We start from the raw sequence: 12,130 nt of genomic DNA on the forward strand, positions 1-12,130 counted from the left end.
CCAGTGCAGCCAGGCTGAGTACAGAGGTGCTGATCCCGGCGGGCCCGGACGGTCAATCCCAGGAGTTCAGAGGAGGAACAATTACACACATATAAGACAACAGTACATAAAACACATAAAAATACCACCCCAGCTACAACCCCCCCTCCTTCTACTCTAAACCCTAACCCCCCCGTCCTATTATAAGGCCCCCTATACCCACTCTCCAATCCCCACCCTATGCCCCATCCCCTGAGGATGGTCATCTTCCTATCACTTCCCACTAGAGACATGGATCAATAAGACGCTCCCCACTCCAACCCCCCTCTAGATAAACCCCTGAGTAAACCCCCACTAGTCCAATAAACACAAATAATAATAAAAATAAAATTCAATAAAGATATCGGTCGAAACCCACCTGAGCCCTGGCCCCAACATGAGACAACCATAATGGTAAAAATAGCCATTATTAAATAATAACTCCACATCAACCTGTAGCCAACTATTTCCGACTCTGCGCTTCAACGTCGCATTGTTATAGCCTAAAAGGGTATAGGAAAATTCAAAACAAAATTAAATTAAAGCATCCCAGCCGATAGTCTAAGGCAGGATCGGGTCACAGGTTAATTGTGCAAAATTGTGTGAACAATGTCAATTAAACAATGACAAAAAAAGGAAAGAAAAAAAAAAGGGTTATGGTCAAAGTGCACCCCTTTAGCTGTCCCTCTGATCAGGCACAACGGCTGAAATGACATAACCTATGTAAGAATAGAATTAAACACATTCATTAATTAATCCGGGGATGGTAATAAGCAACACCTGACACCACCTGTTATCATACATTGTTTCAATAAAGATATCGGTCGGAGCAGTTAGTCCAAGGTAGGATCGAATCACAGTTAAATTGCTCATTCAAATGACATTAAAACAGCGACAATAATTATTATATAATTACTCAGCATCAACCCTGTAACCATCTACCTTGGAGTCTGCATATTAATGTCGCAACGTTATAGCATAAGTGGATCACGGAAAATTCAAAACAAAATTGAGGCAAATCAGCAGTTAGTCCAAGGTAGAATCGGATCACATTTAAATCGCGCATACAGATGACATAAAAACAGCGAGAATAAGAAAGAAAAAAGAAAGGAAACAAGGGTAATGGCTAAAGTGCAGGCCATATAACCATATAGCCATGAAGTGCAAGCCATACCCGACCCAACCTGTTATCATATATTGTATATGCATATTCAACCGACCTTGGCTTCTACTATGGATCCCAAAGCCCAAAACAACCTGGATATAAAAATAAAAGCATACCAGAAGTTAGTTAGGGATTCGATCGCTCTTGAATTGTGCAAACCAATGTCCTTTTGAACAGCAACAGCAACCAAAATACGTAACCATTAACGGGTCTTGAATGTCTCAGCGCAGACTATAGACGAAGCCCGCTGGCTAGCCCGAGGCTAGCGCGTAAGCTAGTGATGAATCCGGATAGCACGTTAGCCTATTATGTACATTGTTCAGCTAGCTCGTTAGCTTCCAAAGAGGCGATACACAAGTATGACCATGAGGTCAGCTTTAGCAAGTAACAGAAGTCATTGGGAAGCCCCGCTAGTTGGATGGGCATTGGGCAGTTAGCATGTCTGGGCATGACAGCAAGTATTTGTGAATAGTCGGCCTAATCAATGTATATAGGCCCACACCGCCAAGTCACTCACCCGCCATAGATATCAAGCAACAGACTCTGGTATCTCCGCGAGATATTCCTTCGCTTTAGCCAACGACCAAAACAAACGCTGACCACCGACCTTCTCCAACACAGATAATTTCGCGGGAGCGAATAACGTGGGCCTCAGGCCTAGTTTCCATAGCTTAGTCAGGACCACCTTGTATTCGCCTCTCTGTGCTTGAACCTCCGGTGTAAAGTCTTCGAAAATGGCCACTTTGTGATCGCCAAGCCTCAGATTACCCCTTCTGGTACGAGCCGACCGCATGATGAGTTCTCTCTGCTGGAGTCTGTTCAGCTTGACTATGATGGGCCTCGGCTCTTTGTTCATGCCGGGAGAAAACCTGCCCGCTCTGTAGGCCGACTCACAGATAGGAGGCGAAGGGAGGACGTCCGTACCTAGTATTTTCTGCAGCAGTTCGGGCACGGTCTCAGAGAGACGGCCTTCACCGCTGGTCTCCGGTACTCCAACAATCCTGACGTTGTGGCGTCTATCCCGGGACTGCATCTCCTCCATTGCCGACTGTAGTTTGTTGACTTCAGCCTGCCTAGCCAGCAGGGCGGATTCGAGACCCGCCATCTTCTCGCACTGTAATGATACCTCCGTCGTTAGCGTGGCTAGTTCGTTAGCATTAGCCGAGGAGACAGCGTGCATCGTCTCCATCTTGTCTGTCAGCGGTACTACCGCCAGCCGTATTTCTTCTGATATCTCACGACGGAGGCTGACACAAAAATCCGCCAACACTTTCTTCTGTGCTTCAGCGATGCGTGTCTCAGAGTCTGCGTGTAGCTTGGTCATGACCAAGAGCACAGCTTCGCTTAACTCCCCGACAACGGGCGACGGTGCGGCCAGGCCCGGCGGTGATGGCTTGCTGGTTGTGGCGCATGGTTTCATGGCTCTGGTTTCCACACCCGTCATCGTAGAAAGTCGAAAAAAGTCGATGAATGTATACTAAACACGACGACCTAGCAAACAGATAAAAAACAAATAAAAATAAAATAAAGACTAATGGGGAGAAACGTATATTCAGCACGGTAGAAGGGAGCTCATGTGAAACACGTCTACTCCATGATCGCTCAGCTCCGCCCCCCAGATTATTCCTCATTCTTTTTACAGCTTTTCACACCACCATACCTTCCCAGATCCAATTTGCCATGTACTACTCTGAAGAAAATAATTAGGAAGCCAGGCTAGCGATAGTGTTCATTCTGAGGAAATAATGATTTTTCTCTGTGGCGCTTTGTGAGAAGATTGTAGGGTAAGCACTTTGTATAATGTAACACTTAGCCTTGCCTCCTGAAGCCATTACCTTCACAAAATAATCCATGCCGTGCCTACTGTATGTGTGTGTGTGTGTGTGTGTGTGTGTGTGCGTGTGTGTACACAGTGGATTTTAGAGATGTAACGGTATGAAAATTTAATATATAATCACGATTATAGTGAAAATTATCACGGTATTCTTAAAATGTGCAGAATATTTTCAAATACTGATACAAACCAACACCAATTCACCAAGTTTTATATTGAAACCACCACAAATCAAATTAGCAGCACTATGCACTTTGTTTGCATCAATGAATATTATAATTATAATTTCCACACCCACACCCAAAAACACAGCTCTGTCTGTGTTCTGCCATGTTTTCATTGCAAAGCAAACCCACATTGCTGCGTCTGAATCTGGGAGTCTTATTAACATCTTTGGTCGCTGCTGAACAGTCGAGACAGTATTTACAGTGAGCTTTTCAAAGCGTGGTAATCAAAGGCGGCTTTAATGAACATTTAAATTTGAACAGTATTACTAACAGTCAGGGAATTTTATCATGGTAAAAAAAAAGAAAAAGAAAGTTTCATCCCTAGTAAGTTTACACACGTTTAGGGCTGTGTTTCCCGTAGGATTTTTTTCAGGGGGGGTGGTAGGCCCCCCGAAACTACTAGTGTTGTTCGCGGGGCGCGCGTGTCACAGATACGTGGTGTCAACAGTATAGACGCCATATAAGGTGGTTGTTAGTATCGGTGCATTTCTCTACACTGAGCTGAAATGAAACAATTGCACATAAATTTGGTAAATAAATATTAACAAGATTTATTTACAACACATACATTTACTTATTTACAATTATACATACAGTAGTGACAAACACACATATGAACTATTTACAATACAGGGAGGCACATACAACACTCATAACTATTTACAACCAGACATCCTGAGGCTAAAGAAACATGTGATTCTAAAGAGATACAGTATGTAGTGTATGGAGACATGTATATCCTGTCTACAGTAATGCTTGTCATTTTCAATAAAACAGATTCTAAAGAGATACAGTATGTAGTGTATGGAGACATGTATATCCTTGTCTACCGTAATGCTTGTCATTTTCAATAAAACAGATTCTAAAGAGATAAGTTAGGTGCCAACTCACGTCTTCAAAGGAGTCATGCCATCCCTCACTGGTCACAACAAACTGGACCTTGTCACTCATGTAGTCCTCTAGCATCCTGGACGAGAAGCGAGGAGAGAGCAATACTACAGCGTTAGAGACAGAATCATAGGGGTCCTTCTTGGCTTGATAGAGGGGGAGACAAATGCCCATATTTTTGATTTGGATGTACATGTTTATAATTTATAATGAATGACTAACGATTAACTAATGAATAACTTTGTATTTTTTCAATTTAAGACTTCAAGTGGCCATTTTGGAAAAACGCATAGACATACCATTAAAAAAAAGTGTAAAACACTCATTTTCTGTGGTATTGTTATCAACTTTGGACCTGTACTAGATAAGGCTTTAGGCTATGGACCCATTATGTTTTCCAGGCCATACCTATCAGCTGTAACCTGTAAGAGGCCTCTGTTTGCAAGATAATAAAAAAAAATAAAAAATAAGGTGACTTAAAAATTAAGAAAGCACTCAGTGATTCTTCCTGTTGTGGATGAAAATTCAGAATGTTTCCTTTCAAAAGAGACCAGACTCATGCATGTGCTATAAGTATAAAGTGTAATAAATTGCAGATTACTTTGGGCATGCAATTTTCAGGCGTTTTAAGTTACAACAAGATTCTGTTAGCTAGGGAAGACAATGTTGTGTTTAAAGGTGAAGTATGTAGAATGTTCACTATTTAGCCAAACAAGATGCTGAAGTAGACAGAATGGACATTAGGGGCAAAAGGTACAGTCTCCGGAGGAGAGAATCGAAACCAGATATTTTTTCTTTTACAAATGAAATACATAATACTTGTGCTGATTTACGAGACCATTCACGACTGTAGAGATAGAATTGGATGTGGTGCATTATTGAGTGCAACATTGTGGTTCATAAACAGAGATGTTTCAGCGGTTAGTGAACAGCTGTCCACAGTTGACCTCCATGGCAGGAATGAAATATAGCCCTATCCTAATGACACATTTTCAAAGCTGATGTTAACCAGATGGTTAAGGCTTTGTGTTACAAAGGATCAGATTAAACCGAATATATATATTTATTACTTGAGATATATTGTATAGTATTTGTATATCGTCTGATATCCCTTGTATATTCTTTGTACATATACACGGAATATCCCTTTACCTAGTACAGACCATAATATTTCGTTCTCCTATTGGACAGCGATCCCCTAGGCGCCACGGCCATACCCCCAATGTCTAGTTCAAAGTCACCGCAAAGACATGCCTGGACATGACCGGCTCTGCGCAAGAATACGAGACAGAAATAAGGCTGGTACTAGATTATTCACTGTACGTATAAATACGTCGCAGGTGGATACAGCAGCACTTAGCCTAAAGTCAAGTTAACCTAGAAACGTGTTACCCTCAAACGTTAAAGCCTTCATCACGAGTCAATGACCAAGTGAAGTGAGCAACCGTGCATCTAAATAGAGCACTTATAACCGCGTGCGAATAGGACAGTAAAAGTGTCAGAGCTTAGTGGAATAACGTCAAGTTCGACCTAGTTAATGTGAAGTACCGCGCACCGGAGAATCTACACCGGTGAATGCAGAGCCCTTTCCGGCTGGATTATTGCTTTGGTCCTGTGGCTGTTGGAGCGGAGGAGAATCGTCTACACCCACTACTGTGTGGGATTTACCCGTGAGGAACATCACTGGAGCCCGTCTCTAGGAGAGGCTGGCTGGCTTTCACCTATGCTGCACGGATAGCTGCTGCTTTCGTCTGCCGATCAAGGGAGTAATGTACCGCCTCCCGTAGCTGGAGCTTATTGATTCCCCGTTGATCCAGAGTTTGCATTCGAACATTCCTGCCCCCTGCTGGCCTACAACCGGAGGGACCCCACTAGTATCTCCCGCTGCCCTACTAGTGTACCATAGATATAATTCCTATGATACAGGTGGTATTCATTATCTCCTGCGTAATATTCTAATGGCCTTACGCTCTTGACCTATTCATGCACATTCTTCGCCTTACAAGCGCGACTCTAATTCTCAAGTAATGTAAGATAATCTTCGTGCTGCTAATAAATATTATTCTAACCCATATTTGTTGTGGAACCGTGTCATTGTGGAGGTGTTCATCTCATATACCTGTGTACTGTATGGCCAGTAGTAATGTACATAAGACAGTAGTGGTTTAATGATACCATACTTATTAATACAGTCAGGGAATTGTACCCCTCAGTTACACTTTGCCCTCTTACACAGGTGTAGCCAGGCTTACACACATTATGACCTTAGTTTGAGTGAGATAATCATCACTAAGGAGTTAACATTAGGGATGTCCCGATCACATTTTTTTGCTCCCGATCCGATCCAGATCATGTGATTTGAGTATCTACCGATACCGATCTTTCCCGATCCGATCAAAAAAAAATTTTAGTTAAAAAAAACATCCCAATTTCTCACATTACATTCACCCTGAATGTTGACGTTATCCAGGTGAAAAGTTAACTTCATTCAAGCGAGGCATTGCAACCGGAGTAATCTAAAAACTCTGCCTCCAACCTACTGGTTCATGAGAGCAATGGCGCCATCGTCTGTAAAAATCAGGTGACTGCTAGTTCTGCAACTAGTGGATGTCCCTCATCCTTGACATACATCATTTGATCAAAGGAAATGTGTTTGTTTTGGCAAAATTCTTCTGCTCTGTGTGACAATAAATAAATGAATGATGATATGCAATTTAAAACCAAAACTAAGGCCTCAGTATGAGTTTAAAACGTTTGTTGAATTAAAAATAAAGGTAAACCCCCCCCCCCCCCCCCCCCAAGCAAGAAAGACAGACAAGGCCACTGTCTCTGGTTTTAAAACTGCCCTGTTGCAGGTCAAAACAAATTAAAATAAAACATTTTAATAAAAAAAATTGTATCAATAGATATCGATTATTAAAATATATCGCGATAATTATAGTTATCGTTTTATCGCCTAGCCCTAGCTCAAATTCCATCAAACCATTTTGATAGATGTTAAGCTATGGATTTTCCTCTTTGAACTAAAACATTCAACTGAATGGAGCCTTTACATCGTATCATAACTTGATGTCTAAAATATTTGAAACTGAATAAATGAAAATTATGAATTTTGATGTGTGTATATATTATGTTGACCGCACATATCAAGTGTGGTATGACACAAAAATAAATATCCATTAATATTTGGACAACACAGGGCAGTGTTTCCCCTAGGGTTTTTTTCAGGGGGGGTGGTAGGCCCCCAAAACTGCTAGTGTTTTCGCGGGGCGCGCGTGTCACGGATACGTGGTGTCAACAGTGTCGTCATAGACGCGCGCAGTAAGGCGGTTGTTAGCATCGGTGCATTTCTTCTCTACACTGAGTTGAAATGAAACGATTGCACATAAATTAGATACATAAATATTAACAAGGTGAGGGCGGCTACGTGGCGTAGTGGGCAAGGCGCTCGCCACGGAATCTGGAGACGCCTGTTCGAGCCCAGCGCTCCACATTTGCTTTCAGTTTAGCTGGTCGTCCGTACTAATACACATTGGCCGTATTAGGGGGTGGGAAACTGATGGGTGGGGATCGGGCGTTGTGGACAGCGTCTCCTACAGGTCGGTTGGTGCGCCTGCGCAGTAGAATCAGGAAGTGTCGGGGGCAGCGTGAGCCTCCCACGCGTTACTCCTCGCCACTGAGAGATCGAGCTGCGCAGGTGAAAAGATGCGACTGCTGTTACCTCAAGTACCGGAGGGGACTTGTGCTATGTATGACTTAGTCCACATTGCAGCCGGCTTGTGGGAGGCATGAAACAGCGTTCGTGACAGGGGAGGGGTGAATTGGACGATACGAAATTGGGATGGGAGAAAAATTTAGAAAATGGGAGAAAAAGTGGATAAAAAAAAAATATTAACAATATTAATATTAACAATGAAAATTGTATTAACAGATTTCAGAATGGGTACAATACAGTACGGCTCAATACACACAATTGTTAACCCATTCATTGCCGGAGCTTATATCCATCCTTGTAGCCGCTCTGCCAGCTCTATTTGTCTATGGAGATGTTCACCTTCTTTGCAGGGCTATAACTTTTTAAATTGTATTGCTAAATTGAAATTACTATGGCCCATTCAACATCAATTATCTATCGTTCAGGATGTAGGAACGTTTTACTTTTTCATTCACACATTCATACAATAATACGGTCTAGAGTATAAATATGTTTTTATCGTTTTCTGCAGTATTTCATAGAACGTGAGATATAGCCATAAATGCATATTAGATCATCAAATGCAGTTTGATACCGATCTACGCCAGATAAAACATTTCAACTGTACACGGTCCTAGACGTGTTGACTAGGGATGGGTACCTTTCACATTTGAACCGATACCGGTACCCGTGAATCGATACCGGTACCCAACGGTACCTTTTTTCGGTACTTTAGTCTCAAGAAATTTAATTTACCTACCTCAGTCGTAAAAAAAAAATATCCAAACTTCAAATAACTACAATTTCGACAGTTTTCGGCTTGTCATTGCTCCGACTGCTTTGTTGTTGAATCAAGTCAAATCCTAGGTAAGCATATATTGTGCGTGTGAACGTTGACATGAAAAAAAAAGGTAAAAAAAAAAATTAATAAAAACGTTATTTTTTTCAGTTTCTCGCTTGATTCGATACTCGGTAGTACCGACGTGTTTCGGTTCGGTACCTAAAAAGTACCGAATTCGGTACCCACCCCTAGTGTTGACTGATCATCTGCGGTTGACCGGATGGGGGGGTCGTTTATAATTCAATGACCGACGTTAAATGATTTATGTAGTATGGGTGATGTATAGATCAGAGCAGTTTGTATCGAAAATGGTAAAGAAAAACGCTGAAACTCACCCCAGTCTCCTCTTACCGTTGGGTGATGAGCGTGGAGCAAAAAGATCGCTATTATGGGATGTTGATCTAGGTGATCCAGTTCCGGTTTGTATAATACTAATACACGTCCAATCATGTTGTTTATTGAGTTATGGCAATGGATCGATATGCACAGTGTCTGGATAGAGTCCCGCGAGCGATAGCGAGTGGCCGGACAGAATAGGGGACGGACTAAGCACTTCCGGTTTTGGCAACTCGCCGATCGGCCACCAGGTGGCGGTATTGAAGCGTTGGAGAGTTGAGCGGAGTGCTACAACACCAGCAAAGACTCCGTGGGTGAAATGTGAATACCATGACGAAAATATTAAATATTGATCTCAAAGACGCCGTAACCCGTCATTGGCAGATTACGCATGGCGAGGAAAGACGTGTAAACACGTCATCGGCGGAGAAAGGGTTAAGGGGATGCAGACCAGAGAAATACTTTCGTCTTGTTTACATCAGGGTCCCACATTTTCAATTCATAATGAATTGTAAGTAAGGGTGCAATTAGCACCGTGCAATCCATTCTTTGTGGATCTAGCCCTGAGACTTGTTACGCGCGATGCTAGTCAGTCTCTCGGAGTTGTCTCGGAATGGATTTGGTAGCTTTTTTCTGCGTCGCCGTAGACCGTGCCCCACCACCGTTTTAATGTCTTAGTGAAGATTGATTTATATGAAAACCGATTTATGTATAATTTAGCTAGCTCGCCAACGTTAGTGATTTAAAAAAACGTTCATAAACTTTAATAAAAAAAAAATATAATAATAAAAAATATATATGTAATTTTTTCTGGAGGGGCGGGGCATCCCGTCAAGGCAATGGTAGGGGAAACACTGCAGGGTATATATAATTGTCCCATAATGTAGTTATGGGCGATGCAGTTTGTCCTTGGTTGAAGTTCTTCGGATAGAGCCCCAGGGTGGACTTTTAGGAGGTAGAGCGGTCGTCTGGTAATCGAAAGGTTCCCGGTTCGATTCTCGCTCCTCCCGGGCGGCATGTCGAAGTGTGTGAATGTGTGAGTGAATGCGAAAGACAAAATTGTATGTGCTTTGGATAAAAGCACTATATAAATGCACCATTTACCATTAACTGTGTGTTCTCTGTATTTGGTTAATAAAGGTTTTATTATTATTCTATTCTGCGACCAATGAGAAGAGGAACAAGAGAAAGTGTAAAGTATGTCCACTAGGGATGAGCACAAACGTTGGAACGTTTGGACATTCGTTTGTTACATTGGCATTCGAATCTTAATTAACTCATTGACTGCCACGCTGTTTACCCATCTTTAGTCAATGGCACCAGCGTTATTGACCATTTTTGCAATGTTTGCGGACCCATTGTGTGTTCTGTATTATAGCTATGGAGACAATAGTATGGCTCATTTGACAGGCATTGTTTATAGTCCAACATTCATTTCTACATACTTTAGTTTATGCGCTATTACACGCTAAACATCAGCCGAACGCACAATTGGAGGGGGGCTCCCCACTCTCCAGGACATTTAGAACAAGCGGTGCAGGGGCAAGGCTAAGCGAATTATCAAAGACGCCAGCCACCCAAACAACTGCCTCTTTGAACTGCTGCGGTCAGGCAAGCAATACCGGAGTCTCATGGCAAGCACAGAGAGACTCAGGCTGCGGTTACACTAATGGCCAGTTTTCGTTTCGTTGCCAGGGTCAGTTTCGCTTTTCAGAACGCAACGTAATGGCAGGCAAGTTAGACATTGTTTTTGCCTCCTGAGCACAGTGATGTATATACATGTAGTACAATGCCAAAGCAGTAGGTGGCAGTAGGTGGCGATGTAGTTCAAACATGAAGGCAATTTTCAACCAATCAGAAAAGTTGAATGTGCCAATACACTTCCTGCTCAAAATCAACAATCTGCCATTTAGCCAACGTAGCATTTATTTTTCAGCAAAGAAAGTGCAATAAAAGTTCAATAAACAAAACGGATACATTCACTATGTGTTCTGCCTCTCATTTGTTGATGAAACAAAACTAACATCAACACAATTGACCACCAAGAGCGGAGTTTAGTCTCACAAAAAGATTGTCGCCGATTTTGTTAGCTTACGTGCTAACGTGATTGGAATATGCCAGTATAACAGTATAGCATTGTGGCTAGCAGCGAAGTTTGTTAGCTTACGTGCTAACGTGATTGGGATATGCCAGTATAACAGTATAGCATTGTGGCTAGCAGCTTGGTAACGTTAATGCTAGCAGAATGAATGGATGTAAACTTTATTTAACAGATTGCAGAATGGGTACAATACAATACGGCTCAATACAAACAATTGTTAAGGGAATGCAGACTGTTGTAGCTTGGACTGGGCTCCTTATAACAATAACTTGACAACACATGGTAGCCGCAGCACCTTGGGACAGCTCTGCTGTAAACACTGGAAATAACGGTGCGGGTCTCTACTGCGCATGGGCGTTGAGCAACAACGGCTCCTTATCCGGCTCGCGCAGATTACATGGCACCATTGTCTGCTTGTTTTGGCGAGTATCCAAAACGGAAACACAATTTCAGTGTTGCCAGTAGGACACCGCGTTATCCTGCCAAAACGGCGTTTCTTTTTAACCTGGACAGCAAACGTAATCATTCAGCAACAAAAACGTTGCTGTATTCAACATGGCCTCAGAAGAAGCTTCTATCCCCAGGCCATCAGGATGCTCAACGAACAATAACACTATGTAACAACCATCAAATGCACTCACAGCACACACATCCACACACTCACTTTAAACAAACAACTCACTGCAGCACCCACTTTAGAACACCTAAACACACTTTATATATGGTAAAGAATTTGCACTACAACCCATACCTCATTACACCTTACTGTAAATTGTACCTAAATTGTACCTCATCCCATTTCTGCTTTGCACTGTATAGTATATTGTATGGTAAGTCAGTTACTTCTACTCTGCATTGAGCATTGTATATATGTATATACTGAACACTTTTGTCTACGTACTCGACTTCTATTTTATACTTGCTGTTCTGAAGGGCCAGATTAACATTGAGAATCTACGTTTTATTGTTTTATATAACTTGTATATTATTTATATATATAAGCTATATCCCTTTAAGCCTCCGTTT

At 42.1% G+C, this 12,130-nt stretch overlaps 1 protein-coding gene across 2 annotated transcripts in view; it reads right to left on the reverse strand.

Annotated features, from left to right (window-relative positions):
• LOC311245773 (DNA repair protein XRCC1-like) overlaps positions 1-12,130 on the reverse strand; it is a 122,285-nt gene that overhangs the window by 11,100 nt on the left and 99,055 nt on the right. The window contains exon 16 of one of the 2 annotated variants that reach the window (XM_084335753.1): positions 4,136-4,211. The exons of the other annotated variant lie outside the window; for it this stretch is intronic. Within the exon in view, the coding sequence (XP_084191879.1) occupies positions 4,136-4,211 (76 nt within the window). The remainder of the gene's footprint in view (positions 1-4,135; positions 4,212-12,130) is intronic. 2 annotated transcript variants of the gene reach the window in all.

Source organism: Notolepis coatsorum (genome assembly GCF_963971535.1).
Source record: "Notolepis coatsorum genome assembly, chromosome: 19".
NCBI lineage: Eukaryota > Metazoa > Chordata > Actinopteri > Aulopiformes > Paralepididae > Notolepis > Notolepis coatsorum.